Below are 18,076 nucleotides of genomic sequence, written 5' to 3' on the forward strand. Positions count from 1 at the left end.
ATCAGAAGTTATTTTTTTCAAATTCACATTTTGCTGCCAAATCTCTTAATACCCCCACATAGTCATCAATACCTTCTCCGGGCATCTGTTTTCTTGAATAAAATTAAACGGTTCAAGAAATAAATTTGTTTTCTCTGCAACCAATCTTCTAACCTTGACATCCATATGTTAAATAGATCTTTATCTTCCTCTTCCCGCCCGGAGTTAAGTGCTTCATGAGCCTCATGGCTTCCACTCCAAATGCTGTTTTCAACAATGGGGGTTTCTTTGAAGCTAATAACTCTTCACCATAGAAAGGCAGTACTCGCATTATTCCGCCCCTCATCAGCTACATACGAGGCTGGACTATATCTTTGCCACGTTGGATGTGATGGTGGAGGTTGCCCAGGTAGAATATAAGGCGAGGGTCCTCTCTGATCACTCGCCATTGGTTCTGGGGTGGCAGTACCGCCCTCCGAGGGCAAGGATCCCGACGTGGCGCCTTCGTGCGGAAGCGCTCAAGGATCCAGTCTTTAGAGAGGACATGAGGGAGGAGATCGCAAATTACTTTGAGGAGAATACGGGCAACGTTGACTCGGCAGGTACATTATGGGAAGCCTTCAAGGTAGTGATGCGGGGGGTTGCAATAGCAAAATCAAAAGGCCTGCAGGGTGGGGTTCTAACTGATCTACGACGGACAGAAGAGGAACTAGAGGGAATATTGAAGGGTGGATGCGAGGGCATGGAGCGAATACTGGGGCTGCAACAGAAATGTGCAGAACACTGGGAGAGGCTCAGTAACCTTAATTATAAGAAGTATATTGAGAGACAGCATGCGGGTGGAGATAAGACAGGACGGTTGTTAGCGTGGCTATATAAGAGCGAGGCACCAAGGCCCCCGATTAGATCAATAATGAGGGAAGATGGTAGCGTGGGGGACACCCAAGAGGGTGTCAACGAGGAGTTTGCAGAATATTATAAAGCGTTGTATGAGGATGATATGGGGAGTAGCCGAGAGGAAATATTGGAAACACTAGGGGATATAGGACTACCCATGATAAGTGAGGAGGAAAAAGAGGAGCTAGATGCACCGATCACCCGGGAGGAGTTAGAGGAAGTGGTGAGGCAATTACCTACCTGCAAGACCCCAGGGGCGGATGGGTTCCCGAGTGAATTCTATAAGACATACAAGGCAGAGGTGCTCCCCCGATGTTGGATATGCTCAACGAAGCGTTTGAGGTGGGATGGTTACCGGAAACACTCAGAGAGGCGGTCATAATACCGCTCCCTAAGCCTAACAAACCTGCACACAGCTGTGGCTCCTACAGACCTCTCTCAATGTTAAACCAGGACAGCAAGATATTAACGGCGGTCCTGGCAAACAGATTACAGAGAGTGATCAGCAAGCTGATACATCCAGACCAGACGGCCTATGTCCCGAAGAAAATAACCCATAACCACAGGTGACTCCGACGAGTGATTGAATGGGGTAGTACGGCTGAGGGCGAAATGGCAATCGTGTCCTTGGAGGCGGTCAAAGCTTTTGACTCGGTCAAATGGCTGTGGTTGTTGGCGGCCTTGGAGAAGTATGGCATGGCGCCCGGTTATGAGGTGGGTGACGATGCTGTATAGTGAGCCACTAGCCAGGGTAAGAACGGGTGCAGTGATATCTGATAGGTGGCAATTGAGTAGAGGCACTAGGCAGGGGTGTCCCTGGTCCCAGATGCTCTACATATTAGCTCTAGAGCCCCTAGCGATATACCTCAGACAGCAATACGACGCAATAGGTATTGAAGTGGGAGGAGAACGACATCTGATCTCCTTATATGCAGATTACTTGTTGCTATACTTAAGATACCCAGAAGAAAATCTTCAGTACATACTGGAGGTGATGGCGAGGTATGCAGAACTGTCCGGCATAGAGGTAAACCCCCAAAAACCCAGCATGTTTCCACTAGGCGACTATAAGGGCACCCCTGAGACGAGGTTACCGGTGTTACAAATACCGTGGGAGGTTAGCTCTTTCCGGTATCTAGGGATAGATGTGTATCATACGGTGGAGGAGGAGCACAAGCATAATACCGAGGTGGCACTCAGGAATATCGAAAAGTGTATGCAGTTTTGGGTTAAGTTGCCCTTAGCTATGATGGGATGTGGTGCAATGCTGAAAATGGTGGTCCTGCCGAGGCTTTTGCATTATTTTAGCAATGTCCCATACATGATACCCAAGAAGTTCTTTGCTAAGCTAAACGGTATGTGCAGGGATTTCTTGTGGCATGGTACCCGGAACAGAGTGGCGCTGTGGAAGCTGCAGAACTTTTACGAAAAAGGGGGGATAAGACTGCCCAATTTTGAGGTGTATTATGTGACAAGTCAGCTGCAGTATGTGGCTCAGTGGCTTTCGGACGAGGTGACCCCTGAATCTAGGTTATTTGGACATGACTGTACCCCATTTTACTTGAGGGAAATTATCTGGTTGCCCAGGGCTGAAATGAGAGAGCGCCCCAGGATGATGATGCTTGGGTGGCAGATGTGGCGTAGGGCGTGCCGGATGATGGGGAACCCATTTCCTTGCTCCCCACAGGTGCCGCTGGTGGCGTTGGCAGGGGAAGATATGCAATTGAGAGCTATACTCAGGACCCATTGGGAATCTGTGGGGCTGGTGACGCTTGGAGATGTCTGGCAGATGGGGGCCATTTTGGATTTTGAGGTCCTTGGGGAGGAGACAGGTGTCATGATCACTGCTTCCAAGGAGCCAGGGGGTGGCACCAGGCTCATCAATGCCATCGGTCCCGGCACTGGAAGCGCCGGGCTCATAATATGTATGAAGATGCTTGGGTGGACTTAGCTGCAGCAGACCATGCTGCTTACTTACCAGCTGCATAGGAATCTTCAGTGAGCCGGAACTACTTTCTTACCTGGGTGGGGCAAGCTCCACTCCCTGGATACAACACTGGAACTCTTCTGGAACAGGAACTCTTTTCTTACCTAGGCGGGGCCGTGGAGGAAGACACCTCATCACTCCAAGGCTATTTAAACCACACCCGATTGATGAAACGTGCTTCGCGTTATTCTGCATCTGCAGCAGAACGCTCACCGAGTCTGTTCCAGCTTTTCTTCTTCCGATCCTGAACCTGCAAGAACAATACTTACCACTCCTGTATCCAGTCTTCAGCAGCACCTGCAAAGACAAGAAACAACAGGTTAGCACGGCAACCTTCACATGCAACGCATTCCTCACCTGATTCATCGGCAGCGACCATTTCTTCACGCTGCACCTCCGCCTGTGAAGACAAAAGCATAGTTATTACTTACCGGCACTCCACGAATTCCGGATGTTTTCAACGCTGCAACCCAGCATCTGAAAGACAAAAGAAGAGACATTAGACAGGTATTTACTTACGCCCATCGCGCTCGCCACAATAGAACGCCTGCAAATACTCCGGCGTTTTCCAGCAACTCTTCAGCACGAACTCACAGCTGCAGGAGAAAAGAGACAGTTAGAGCGCTTGCATTTACTTACGCATTTCCAAGCGCTTCATTCCAAGGCTCTGGCTCCAGTTTCAGCTCTCGTCACACCATCTTCTATCTCAAGAGCCCTGCAAAACAAATAGGAGAAAGCATTATACCGAGCTCTGTTCTATATTTACATGCCCACGCACCTAAAGACTATAAGGACTAAAAAGGTGTCCAGAAACTCACCGCTCGTGCAGTTAACGGCGGTAGCGATCCTCTGATGTCAAGAGGCCTACGTTTCACCCAGTGAAGGAACTGGCAACGGCACCCTGCACCAGACGCAGATGGAGAGTCCAGCATTCACCTATCTAAGGTGAGCACGTTGACCTGGGGGCTCTACAGAGAAGAGAGAGAGAGGGAGAGGGACACTCAACTGCCCAGATCATTAACCCCATATTCTTTCACCTGCAGAAATCTCACCCTTCGAGTTCGACACACAGTGCGAAGAGGCTCAGCCCCAGAAGCCAATCGAATCCTGCACATCACTTTTCGAGTCACAGACACCTTCCTGCCTAGACCAGCGCCTCCGTGGGAATCAGGTGAGCGTTACAACAGGATTGCATGCGGGCCAATACATTACATACCACAGAATCGTTCAGAGAATCCGGGAGACGTGGCCTGAAACTGTGTTAGGAGAAGAACCCGATTCCATCGCAACTGAGGCTAGACTGGGAGGCAGAAGTGGGAACCCCGATAGAGGATGGGATGTGGGAACGGGCACTCGGACACCATAAGAAGGTGTCAAGGAATGCTAGGCTTAAACAAACACAACTATATATAACGCACAGTGCATATATGACGCCCTTGAGGATATCCAAGTTTGAAAATGCTGGACGACAAGCATGTCCCAAATGTGACGAGGAGAACGCGGATATGACACATATGTTCTGGTCATGCCCAGTGATTGAGCGTTTCTGGGGAGAAGTGGCTCAAAAGTTAGCTGAGAAAGGGGTCACGTTGATTATAGACACTGCTTGGGCTTGTTTGTTGGGAGGGTACCCCAGATCATCAAAATTTAAGCATGTTAATAAATTGAAAGACCTAGCATATGTGCTTGCTAAACGGAGGATCGCCATGGGTTGGAAGACTTGTCACAAGCCACGGGTGGAGGTATGGTGGAAGGAGTTACAGAAATGGGCAGAGGCAGAAACGATAGTATGGCAAGAGTTGAACACTGTAGGTGGGGAAGAAGAGATAGGGACCCTGATGGTATGGAAATCACTCATAGCTGAATTGTTTGGAGCTACACAAGATCGGACTGAATCTACAGGAAGCGAGACCCAGCCGCATGCGGCGGACACGGAGAACGATAAACAGATAGGCTCAGGGTGGGGGTGGGTGGAAGTAGTGGCTAAGAATAAGCATTAATATGATTATTTTTTTGTAAAATGCACTGCGTGTTTGGTTGTATTTTGGTTTTGTTTTGTTTGATTAAACATTAATAAAATTATTTATTTTTTTAAAAAACTCTTCACCATTCTGTGCATCTAAGTAGGCTTCGAACATCTCTCTCCACAATTCCCATTTCATGCTGGGGTTCCCCGGAGACTGTAAAAATGGTATTGGTGGTTCTACAGCCATATTCATGTTTGCTCTGTCCCCCTCCATGTTAATCTGTGAATATAATTATTCCTTTGTGGCACCTTCTTTTCTTATTTATTCAAACACCTCGTTTTTCCTCTTTCGGAGACCCAAACAAAATAATAGAAAGCGACTCCACAATAATCTTCTTTAAGTTCTTCACTAACACACACAAAAAAAGAAATCTTTCTGAGGGTGTATAGTTTTGCTTCCTTAAGTTTTAAATTTAAATCAAATTGGCCCCTCTCTCCCTACGGGTGCTCCTTACCGACCTTCAGCTAGTTCCTTAGTTGCTGTAGGCCCGGCGGCACTCAGTGTTATGTCCCTGATGAGAATTCCTCATGGAAGAGGAGGCGGAGATGGCACACGTCGGCGTGCAGAGCAACGTGTCTAAACACACAGCCCAGTTACCACCACTGGCGTTCATGTTGCTTGATCCCGTCCCTAGTCGCCACTTGTAGAGGGGGAAAAGACAGCCAGACAAGGGGTTAGTTAATACGTTTATTTAATGGATATGGAGCGGAAGGAGCGAGCAGGCGAGGCGGCAGGGCAGGAGCCTCTCTCTCAGCTGTACCGTCATCCTCAGAACGTTTGGTGGCTCGCGTTGGTCACGCGAAGCAAGACCAGCGCAAGCCAGGATGTGACGGGCTTATTCCTATTAGTACCCTGGCCCATAAATCCAGGGTACTTAAAGCATTTTTTTCTGTTGCAAAAAGATCAGTTTCGCGATGGCGAAAAAAAGTTATAAAAATGGCCACCAAGGAAGGGCGAATGTAGTCCCTTCTCCCTTTCCATGGCAGGCATTAAAAAAAGTAAACAAAACAATTCCCACCATGGAAGCAGGAGACGGGACCACACTTAGTCCCTTCTTCCTTTCCATGGTGGTGTGATGCAGATCGGGAGAGGAGTAGATGGAGACAGAAGTGTTTCCAGCTTGTCCGCTCCCGAAGAGGATCGAAAAAGCAGTAAGTGGAGGGAAGGGGGGGGGGGGGGCACTTACCTGATTCCGCAGCAGGGGAAGAAGGCGGCCTCCAGCTGTGAGCAGGCTCGTAGCGCGGGAATTATCATGTGGTAGCTCCCCTGTTCCAAGCCTCCTCATTGGCTTGGAGGCTGCTCTCCCCCCCCACACACACTTCCAGGTACTAATAAAGATCAGATAGGTGCCGGATGGATCTGGAAAACAAGCCTGCTCTTTCTGTGTGTGCTCTTTATCAAGTGTTCATTTGATTGCCATTATCTCCCATCACCTCAGACATATTTGAATCTGTGGAACAGTGAGTATCTTAAGACCAATAAATAAGGTTGTGACCGTGGTGGACCATTTTTCACCCTTCGCTTACATGTTAAAAATTCCTTGATTCTAATTTGGAAGGGGCAACATGCAACTTGAAACATTCAAACATGTCCCATGCTCATACTGTGGCGGAGTGGAATGGCTCATGCTTTAAGTAATGCTGACTACCCAGTTATGATCTGTTAGGGAGAATTCTCATAAATGGCTGATTTCCCTTTCCTAACGAGTCCCTCGGCAGCTTTGCTGGATTTCTAGGATTTTTTTTTCTCCACCTGGTAAGAGTGTGAGCCTTTTTCCCACTCTTACATGTGTTTTGCTGTGTGCGTTTTCACTTTTTGTGTGATCTTGAGCACTGGAGCCTCACCTACTCCATGGCCTCATGTTTTTCATGTGTGTTACACAGCACCTTCAGTACAGTGACACAAGGTTGTCTTTGAGACTTCCCACTGACTCAATTTTCTGGGGCTGACTACTGTCCCCCAGAAAAGGTAAAGTTGCCATAAACTTTATTTTAGTCACTTTAAACCACAGACCCAGTACACCCCATCTTACATGGAGTATTGGAAAGGGTTCATTCTTATCCCTTTTTGTTTGTGTCTCTTGGAGCCATGTTTAGCTCCCTTTACATCAAGACTTGGCTGGTGGCAGTGGTAACTACCCAAACTTTTCTACTGTGGTTATCTTATATAACCATGATATTGATTAAGGCTATTATATTAGCCTCGAACATAAACCCGCTTGACCAAATACATTTTATTTTGGCTCTGGCTGGGTTTATTCGCCATTTCTTTTTGTTAAAGTGTTTCTCTGGTTTTTTCTCTGTGCGCCAAACCGGGGATGATTCTTTTGTTCACTGTCTTTTCGCGGGCTTTTGCCCAGAAGCCCTCCTTAATGCGCCTGAAAGTCTAGGTAGGCAGGATGTGAGGGAGGGTTCTTCGGACCCCTGCCATGGGTTCCCTTGGTAACCCAAGTCGCACTCCTGTTTGGCTGAGGGGACTGTCCTTGCCAGGCTGTATGAATGGGGGAAAACTGCATAAAAAGGAGGTCTCTGGGACTGGAAAGGCAGAGTCGCCACTGGAACGAACGAACCAATGAGGAGCTGACAGAAGAGGATTTCTACAACGACTGAACCTCCCGGTGAAGCCCTGCTGCAGGTCCGAATCTTCAGAAACCAACGACATAGAAGATCCTCCAGGAAACTTCTTCCCTTGAGCTGGTGGGACCAACCAGTTCATCCAAACTGCAAGCCAGGACCCCTCCTCTGGTCGAATTCGCTGTACAGAGCTACAGTGGGCCTAGCCAGGAAGGTTGGACCCTGCTTGGGTTTTAAGGAGCACACCTTTTATTTGTTGTTTTGCTCTCCTGCTGGCTTCTTCCCTGGGTGGCGCAGGACCCTCCATCTTCCTACTTCATGTCAGTCCGACAGTCGCTTCAGGAACCGTGAGTCTGCAGGAACTACCAGGAACGTCTGCCTCAGCTACAGCTACCTCTCCGTTTTAAGGTACTGTGCAAATCCGGTTGCCTGTTTCGTTCAACTGCGGTGAAAGTGTTTGAAATCTTTCTCTAATCCGAGGGCTTGTCCTTCTCTTCTCTTTGAACTAACTTTTCTATCAACCAACCTCGTCCGGAATCTGTGCCACAAACTTTACCGCTAACTACCCTGAACTGTGTGAACTTGACTTTGGCCCTAAGCCTTTTCTACCTGATTCTATCACTGTAGTTCCTCTTGTTCAAATTGCCCTGAGTACTTACCTGTTGGTGTGATTTAATTTCTATTAACTTTGTCTTTCCCTCCCTTTTAAATTGCTGGAGTACCATTTTGCTCCCACTTCATTTTGTGAGCTTAACTTGTCTGGAATTTAAGGGAAGTGGTGTGGTGTATTAAGAGTGATTTTTGAACTGTTTATAATAGTGTCATGTTATACAACTGAAGAGTGAAATAAATGTATATTCTTTTACTAGAAAATCCTTGAGTCAGTGTTTGCCTGAATCATAGTAATTGCTGTCCATTGTGTAACTATTTAATACTGCTCACTTACTCTTGATATAAGTCTGGCTGCTCTGCTACTGCTACCACTTTAACTGTGTAGTACGGACTTGTACCAAAGGTGAATTTGTACTGTCACTTGTAGTCTTAATTGTGTGTGGTGTTCCCAAAGGGTACTGCATATAATTCTGCCTAACATGATCCCACAGAGTGTGAGGGCATGTGACAGGTGCTGGGATATGCATTTAAACTTGGATGAAAGGGTAAAACAAGGTTTGCATTTTTCTGCACTGGGGAATGCTGAGATACTTTGTCAGTATTATAGGGTTTTGCTATTTCTGTGGAATGCAGCAAATATACTGGGGCTGTGTTAATGGCTACCTGGGCAATCATTTATCCTGTCACAGCAGTGGCATGTGATCTAGGGCAGGGAATAAAAATGATGCTTGAAAGCCAAACGTGATCTGATACTGGGAAGGAGATTGTTCTGCCATGAATATAGAGTTTGGGGTCCCATATATTTAGGTGTTGATACAAAAAAATAAAGGTGTGTGTCCTTGAATAAGTTAACATTTCTGAACATCCAATAAATGTCTTTGCTGGTGCTTTGTAATCTGCTTTGTTGGGCGCCTTCTCATAATGAGATATCAAAAGGAAGGCATGAATGACTTCTGCCATAAGCATTTTCTTAAGCCAACATTTTAGTTTTTGTTTTGTACTGAACACTTGGGAAAAGCATAACAGAATTGAATTGATGATTTGAAACTGAAAATTGGAACAGTAATATATAGTATAGCACCCGGCACAGCTAGCTCAACGTGAAATCACGTTACTTCTAAAAACTGGGATTCTAACAAGTTTTATTTCCTGTTGCCTGTTTGTTGTGCCGGATGCTGCATGTATAGTTGAATGTAAAATCTTTGCCAGGCGCAACACTAACACATCCCTCTATTTTAGGGAGCAATGGGCCTCAAAAGTTCTGTGTTGAAAAAGTGGGAAAAGAAAACTGGCTTCCCCGAAGTCATACATGGTGAGTATATCATCTTCCTGTCTGTCTTCCTTCTGAAGGGAACAATACAGGAGATTTCTTAGCAGATTTACTTTACTTGCTTGAGATGAGGATAAGACTTACTTATACACTCCAGATGTACATTCATCTTAGCTTCATATCATAAAACGGGTTGCTTGAAAGAGGTACTGCACACTCCCTGACTTGATTTGTGTAACTTTTGGCTTGCAGACACAATTATGATAATAGGTCTGTGATCAGCATGATAGAAATGTGCAGTACACTGTTGATAGGGCAGCAGGGGTGTTGCTAGGTCTGGAAAAGATCAGGGGCTAAGCTAATGTCGGCACTGGTGGGACTCTGGACTAGCTAGCATTTTGGTTGTAGCACCTGAGCTTCTATCTGGGGCTACAACCAAAAGACCCGGGGCTATAGCCCCCTGACCCCCCCCCCCTCCCTGTTAGCAACGCCTCTGTAGGGCAGTGTGAGGTTTTCAGCATTTACCCAAATGGTAGTTGACGACTGAAGAGTTCCTTAAACTTTGGTACTCTGAATTCAGCACTCCAGACAGTCACTACATAATTTACCATTCCTATTTTGTAATTTATTGTTCAAATGGACTCCTTCCTTCCAGGGATTCCTCATCCGTGATATCTATTTCCCAGCGCCAGCTGCTCTTCCGAAACATTTCCACTGCCAGGGGTGCATCCGTGACTAGAGTCACTTGTGGCCAAGATGGACGGAAAAGAGACCCTTTCAGGAGGTTGTCCTTCACGGACCACCAATGTAGGTCTCTGGACACTCTCAGAGACCAGAAGAAGGTCTGAAGTCCGTCCCTGAAACTGAGGCCACTGTGAGCTCAGGTGCCACTGCAGAGACCTCATGCACAGTCTGGCCCTTGGTACCACCATGATGCCATAAAACCCAGCAAGCGCAGAAAAGCTGAGGCTGGAAATGTCGCCTGACATTGGAAGACCTGCACCTGCTTGAAGAGGTTTACCACTCTGTCGTCAGGCAGGAAACTCCAACCCAGCTGAGTGTCCAAGACTGCACCGATAAATCGGAGGGACTGGGACAGAGATACCAGAGACGACTTGAAGTTCAGGGAGAAGCTCAACCTATGCAATGGGCTGCATGTCCGGTATAGGTGTGCCGACACTAGATCTGGTAAGCAGGCTTTCATGAGCCAGTCATGCAGATAGGCAAGCCACCACTGCAGGTAGCAGCTTGGTGAAAACCATGTGTGCTGCAGAGTGGCCAAAAGGGAGGATTTTTTAAACTGGAAATGCCGGTTCCCAGCTTTGAATCTCGGGTACTTCTTATGCTTCTTGTAGATAGCCACTTCAAAGTAGGCATCCTGGAGCTCAAGGGAGTTTAGCCAGTCATTCACGTCCAGGGGCCTGGGGGATCTGGGCTAGAGTGACCATCTTGAATTTGTTGGTCTGTAAGTACAAGTTCAGAAGTTGCCGATCCAAGATGGGTCTCAATTCTCTGTCTTCCTTCGGCACCAGAAAGTATGTGGAGTATTAACCCCTGCCTCATTCTGAGCAGGGTGCCATCTCTATGGCCCCTTTTGCCAAAAGTTGATGGATCTCCTCCAGCAGGAGAAGTTCCAGAGGCAGGTGTTGGTGGCAAGGGGGGTAGTCCGGAGGGTGAGAGCCAAAAGGGTGGCAGTATCCCTGCTGGACGACCTGTAAAGCCCCGGCGTCCGAGTTGGAATTTCTCCAATCATCGCCAAACTGAAATATCCTTCCCCCCTCTTCCCCACGGGATAAATGTTGGATGTCCAATTCAGAGGCTTTGCGCCAGGGGTTGCGGAAGGCGCTGCAGATGTGGTAGCGCTTCCTCTAGGTGCGCCACGGCCCCTGCCCCTGTATGGATGGTGTTGCCCTTGCCTGCCCAAGAGAGTCTGACCTCTACCCCTCTGAGCATAAGGGGTGAAAACTGTTGCTGCACCACTAGCCCTAGCAACTTGGCAGTCGCCTTATAAGCTTGAAACCTCTGTAGCAACTCGTCTGCCTTGGTGCCGAACAAGGTCATGCCATCAAAGAGCATATCCAGGAGCTTCTGGACACAGTAGCAAACCCTGACATCCTTAGCCAAGAAAAAGTCTGCAAGACGGTGCTGGTGGCCATCATACTTGTGACGCAGTCTGCAAAATCTGTCCGGAATCTTCTGTGCGGTCTTTAATAAGGGCCCAAAAAGCCATACTGCATCTTTCCTTTCGGGATATTCTCACTGATCGCAGGCCAGAGGAAAACTTGGCCAAGGCACGAGAGGCGTGAACGCACCAGAAACACAGACTCAAAGAGCCGAAAATCTTCCTCCCCGATGCATCTCACCTTTTGCACTCCCTGTCTGGGGACAGCAACGGAACTGAAGTGGTTGTGAGATTTGCCGTAGCAGCCTGTACTACCAAACTCTCTGGTGATGCGCGGGCAGAAAGAAATAAGGGGACCGAAGAACAGGTTGTGGTACACTGTTCACAGGCCCCTCCACTGCCTAATTTAAAAGCAGCAAATTCTCCTTCTTAGGACTCTCATCCAAGATGTTAGTTCGGTAATGCTACACCTTGGGCCACGAAGGAGGGCGACAGCCCTAAGGTGTCGACCACCTTCACCATCAGGTGCTGGAAAGCTGCCTGTGGTTTGCCAGCAGTGGCAGCATGCACATTCTGTCTAGCATCTTCAATTGGAAAGCCTCCTATTCCTTTGGGGCAGAGGATTTGGTAGGCAAAGGTTCCTGCTGGGCCTCTTCCTCATGGCCCTGCTTGGAGTTGTGGCTCCTTTTCTTTGAAGACAAAGATGAGTGATGCTGTGAAGAATCGCCTGATCATCTTGACCTTCTCCACTGCTTTGTCTTTTTGTCCTTTCAATCAGGGGATCGCTCCTCAGTGCCATGAGCCGTGCCCAGCGACATTGAGCTGGTTCGCTTATCCCCTTTGTCTTTGTGGAGGAAGGTGAATAGTTTTGCTTCACGTTCTCAAAGCGCTTTTCGGGTGCATCAATTGCTTTGTGGTTTGCACCAAAACATTAAAGGCATATGTGGTGTGGGTTCGATACAGACATCTGACGCCAGCAATCCACGCAGGATTTGAATCCCAAAGAGCTCCTCTGATTCAGCATTGCGACAAACTCAAGAGACGAAGCAAGAGTGGTGTTCCTGGTAGGGAGCACAGTGCGTGAAAATAAGATACTGATATCACAGGGCATGGCACCTCTATATATACTGGCCCTGGCGTCATGAGTGCCGTAGGGCAAAGCCGACGCGGAGCCATGCTGCGCCCCCTGTTTGCGGAAAATATTTCTGAAGAGCAACTGGTGCTGGGAGATATTATTGTAATGGGTTATTTATGTTCATAGATGAATCTGTTGGAGGAACATCCATCAGAAAGAACATTACTGAAAGGTAAGTAATTTGTTCAACTTTTTAAAAGCTGCATTCAGATAAATGACTGTAAATGATGCTGGTACTCATAAAGAGATGGAAATAGTGTTCCTGTTTTAATAGGTTCTGTGGAGGAGGAGAAAGTCCATCGGACAATGGGTAAATTCTAACAGAGGCTCTTCATGCTCCATAAGCTAAGCCATCAGCAGCAGCTAGTGGCAATCCTCATTGCTCCTGTTCTGCAGCGCTTGTCCTGTTTTTTGGTCCCACATGGCTTGGCTGGGCTGGGCTGAACGGTTCGGAGTGCCACATCTGACTTATCTGGTCCATGGCATGTGATTCAGTTTCACAGAAAGTTCTGGAGTGCTAGAATGCAGACCTGGGTTCCATGCTGGATTCTCGCAGTCCACTTTCTCTAAAGCCTGATTTCCGGTCCAGTTTTCTTATAATAGTAATACCATATGGACACCTGCCATGGTCCCTTTTCATTGTGCCACTCAGAGAGTGCAGGGATACCTCGAAAAACCCCCGCACACCATTGCCTTCCCCGAGCAGAGTGTAGGGGACACCCCTACAACCCCTGCTCCCTCAACCCCAATACGATGCTGGAGACTCCTTTATATATAACCCCTGCTATGCCAAAGCTGACCCGCTCCCTCTGGGAATCGACCCCCATCACTTCCCCTCAACCCCTGTCTCCCTCCTTACCTATGATTTTCCTCCTGCCACTTTCTGGTCACGACACAAATGCATGATAAGCGCATTTGCTATTGTGACAGGTTTCCTGTCAGCAAAGACAGCATGTTGGTAAATTATTTGCAGGAAAGTCGAGCTAAACACAGAGCTTGTTGTCAGCACAGAGACAGGAGGCACTGTTGTCATGCATGGCAAAGGCCTTTGACATTAGGGACCCTTCCCACATATCACTAATGACAGCGCTTGGACAACAATGTGGCTTTCGTTCCTTCCTCTTAGGAGCCACATAGCATTGGTTTCAAAGGAGAATGCTATTCAAAATCTGCAGAATATTTTATGGAAGGATTCTCCTTGGAGTGATGTAGTTTCAGAGGCGCTTGATGATTTTCAGGATGCAATTGTGGACACTCCACACAAAACTTTTCCAAATGCACCTGTCCAGCTAAGTACCGGCATATTTCTACACCCCCTTTGTTGGGAAACTCCTGGAGAAGCTGGCCTTCCCCCAACTTACCCCACATACTGAACTTGTTGGCGGTGCCAATGACCTTCAATCTGGATTCCGAGCATCCAGATGCACGGAAACTGCTCTTCTGAACACCTGTGAAGAACTACTCGCATCTCTGGATTCTAACTTTCTAGCTGTCCTCATTCTACTTGATTTATCCTCTGCTTTTGACACAGTCAACCACTCCATCCTCATAAAACGGATCCATGAGACCCTGGGTACCTCGGAGCAGGCGCTCGACTGGCTGACCTCCTTCCTAACTGACTGTCCGTCCCAGGTTATTCTGGGCACCTTCTCACCTACCTCCTTCTCCACCTGTGGTGTCCCTTAGCTTGCGCCACCGGCACACATAATTTCCTCCTCCCCCAACTTCCAGTGCTACGCAGATGACACTCAACTCTTCTTCAAACTTCCTGCTGACCCACTTGCTTCTTCCATCATCCCGGACTGCTATCTACCATCCAGTCCTGGTGCACTTCCAATGATCTCTTCCTCAATGCCAGCAAGACTGAGATCCTTCATATTGAGACCCCTTCTCCCTCTTTCTTCCCCTCACTCTGGCCATCCTCTATGGCCTGTCTCAGGAGGATAGCTCTGGGGCAACGTGCTTGCCTTGGAAGCAAGACGACGCAGAGCAACACAGATTCGATCCCCAGGTCCACGCTGAGAAACCTCTGAGTATTAAGCACGTTATAAATAATCAATAATATTAATAATAATATTAATGGGTTCTCCCCCCATCTCCTTCATTTGAAGCCAGGAACCTTGGAGTCATTTTTAGAACGACTCTCTCTGCTTCCTCCCTCACATCCAGGACATTGTCAAGAAGTCCAAATTTCAACTCTTCCTTCTCAACCGAATTCTCCCTTTTCTCACTTTCCCCATAATCTCAATGTTAACAGAGTTCTGGTTCGCTCTAGGCTTGACTACTGCAATAGCATTCTCTTGAATCTACCTTCCTCCTCCCTACGACCCCTCCATCTAATCCAGTATTAGGCAGCAAGACTTAATCTTGGCCTCAAGCCCAAGGACTGCATCTCTCCTGCCCTAAAAACTCTTCATGGCTCCCGTTTGCTGCACGGATTAAATTCAAAGCCCTCTTCATCATCCACAAGGCTGTCTGGGACCGGGGACCACACTATCTGCAACATGCTATTACTAAATAGTCTCCCTCTAGACCTCTATGTTCCCCTGGTACCAACTCTGTGTGTGAAGCGGTTCGCTAAACAGAGGACTGCATGCCGATCTCTTGCTTCAGCTGGCTCCCTCCTGTGGAACAGCCTCCCCCTTCCTCCTAGTCTTGAGCCGGACCTCCTTAAATTCCAGAAGCTCCTCAAGACTTTCCTTTTCACTTCCTCCTTCCCTCCTCTGCTAACCTCATAGTCAATGTGATTGGTGACTAGGGCTTTTATGTGTCCTGAGGGCCCTGGCCTCCCACACCCAATCGCCTCAGCTTCTGCCTACACACAGCACTTGCCTCGGCGCCCACTGGCCTACACCACTAGAGGCCAGCTCACCCACATATTGCAGCTCAAGGCTCCCTAGCACTTAATATACTTGGCACTTACATCTGCTGCTCACCCGCAAGCACAGATACTCCAGCACTTACCTCCCACTCCCTATTCCCCTCTTCTCTCTCTGCACTTGCATGTACTGAAAACTCGGAAGGCCTAGTAGGTTTGTCTTTGTTGTCCAGTGTATACATTGTATTCAATCCCATGCTTCCTCCCTGTTGCCATGTGGGTGCTTTGAAGCACAATTTACATGTTGTATAAGTGCCTAACAAATGCACAATAAATAAATGCAAGTTTTTTTTTCTCATGTAACTTTTTTAAAAAAAAAACGTTTTTATTAACATTTGGGGAAAACACAAAGCACAACCCCATTACCCTCCTCGAAGAATACACAGAAAGCCTATAATAACGGAGCGCCCGAGTCCAACCCACTCATATCAACCAAGTATCCCAGCATCTACCCTTTTCCGCCCCCACCCCCTTGTCTGCCGCCCATCAATCCTAATCATCACATCGGCTTGTCTCAGGAGTGTAAGTGCTTCATTCTCTCGGGCTGCAGTGAAAATGCTGTTGGGTCCCATGGCCAGATAAAGTCTGCATACTCCAAAGACCTCCAATGGTGGTTGTGACATCACATCATCCGAAAGCTCAGGGAATTAACCAAATGTGCCCCTGCTGTGCCACTCAAGCTCTACCCATCACAGTTCTTCTCATATAACTTTGATCCAAAAGGTGGTAAAGAATTTTCATATGACAATACCGAAAACGTCAGCTTGAAACATGACGAGCATGTTTGTGATTTGCTGCAGAAATAAAACTTTGTCTGGGAATCCATTTCTGCCCTTAATAAAAATGTGCTGCGGCATGCCTGTGACAGGGGATCCACCACATTTGTTGGGCCACAAAGTAACGGACTCATTTATTTTCCATGGTGCGAATTCCAGTGGTAGAACAAAATGTATTCCCTATTAATGTCTCTGGGTCTAGAGTCAAAGGAGTTTGTTTTTTCATAGGGAAAGGTTTTTTTTTGGGTTCTTTGGCCTTACGTTGGGTAAACATTTACTCCTATATCCAATCCCCTTTCTTTCATATTATATGGGTGTCCCTTCATAGGGACGGGACCAGAACCTTTTTTTCCTCTTAAAAAGCGCATTTCCCATTTAAATTTAAGTTGTGAGGAGGCGTGGCCATTGACGTGACTACACTCATCTAGTCCCGCCCTCTGGTGTCTCACCCCACTTCTCTTTTCTGCACAGAAGGGATCAGAACCTTCTCGCTTGCGCTGGTGGTATCTTTTCTAGTGTTCCATTGCGCTTTTGCCATCCCAGTCGTTTGTTTTTTCTTCAACTTCACCGGCCTCCGGTGCCTCTTTCCCCAGCACATGTCGAGTGCTGCTGGATTGAGCAGGTGCGCATCCTGAGATGGCTCCTTTCCGGCCTCTGATACCCACATGCTCTGTCAGCATTGCTGGGGCTCCAACAACCAGTGGGACGGCTGCATAGTGAGCAACACCGTAACTCTGCGCTCGCTTAAGAATCGGTTATCCAGGTGGAGTTATCTTTTCTAGGTCGCCTCCGGACCACCTGAAGGAATTTGACGGAAATCAAAACATGAGACGGTAAGTACTTTGTTTTCCAAAGCATCCCATAAGGGGGACACCTTTCCAAGGAGTTTTTTCAAGTTGGAGGGGTATATCAGATCCTGTTACCGGGCCTCCTTCTGAGGCTCCTAGAGCTCGTGGCCCACCGAAACCATGACCCAGGGGCTTCACAGCTCTAGCACCAGGGTAATTCCTGAGGGGCATCATTCCTCTACTACCGGGCCCAGGCCCAACAGCGCTAAGTCTTCTGGGTCCATACCCAAGGTTTCCACTAGCACGGAGGACACACTTAAGGGCCTCAGCAAGCAAGTTTCCCCGCCCATTTCTGTGTAGAATCTAGCAAACAAGATGGCGTCTAAACCCCCAGCCACAAGACGGCGCCTAGCCAAGAGGGCTCACTGTCTGAAATGGCGGAGCCAGCTGTAAGACCACAGGAGGAATTCACCCTCCGGGCCAAATGGTCCCTGGCTCAGACACCATTGTGCATGACCTTTCCCACATCCTCCACGTCTACGTTACTCACAGGCGGGGTACATACAGCCAAAGCAGGGCTTAGGTAGGCCTCCAACGGCTTCCTACATGCCAACGGCGACCACTCAAGCCTCCTTACAAGCAGCCTGTGAAGAAAGAATTTTCGACTGTTTCATGATGTTAATAAAATCCCAACGGATTACAGGGATTTTAAAGAAATCTAATAAAGAAGATAATAGCACAAATACTTATGCAGCCCCAACAACCACTGCCAGCACATCCATCTGCACCTCCAGCGCCTACTTCACCAGTCACGAAAACTCTCCCGGTGCTGCAGATAAATATAGCCCCTTTATATACCAGCCGGGTTGTTACCTGCTCCTAGCGTCCCGCCTACAGTGCAAGCATTCCCTGCTCCTAGTTTTCCACCTACAGTACTAGTGGCCCTAGTGCTACCGATTGATACTCCCCAACCTCGCACAACATCTCCCCCTTCCACTAAGGAAAGATCTGCGATCTGCTGAGGTCGGCAAA

General features: G+C 47.9%; 1 protein-coding gene across 4 annotated transcripts in view; it reads left to right on the forward strand.

Annotated features, from left to right (window-relative positions):
• The window catches only part of ITCH (itchy E3 ubiquitin protein ligase), a 2,968,415-nt gene that overhangs the window by 2,882,877 nt on the left and 67,462 nt on the right, over nt 1-18,076 (forward strand). For all 4 annotated transcript variants that reach the window (XM_069652264.1, XM_069652266.1, XM_069652265.1 and 1 more), the window contains exon 23: nt 9,315-9,387. In XM_069652264.1, the coding sequence (XP_069508365.1) occupies nt 9,315-9,387 (73 nt within the window). The remainder of the gene's footprint in view (nt 1-9,314; nt 9,388-18,076) is intronic.

Source organism: Ambystoma mexicanum, chromosome 3p, assembly GCF_040938575.1.
Source record: "Ambystoma mexicanum isolate Mex_15411 chromosome 3p, UKY_AmexF1_1, whole genome shotgun sequence".
Lineage (NCBI taxonomy): Eukaryota > Metazoa > Chordata > Amphibia > Caudata > Ambystomatidae > Ambystoma > Ambystoma mexicanum.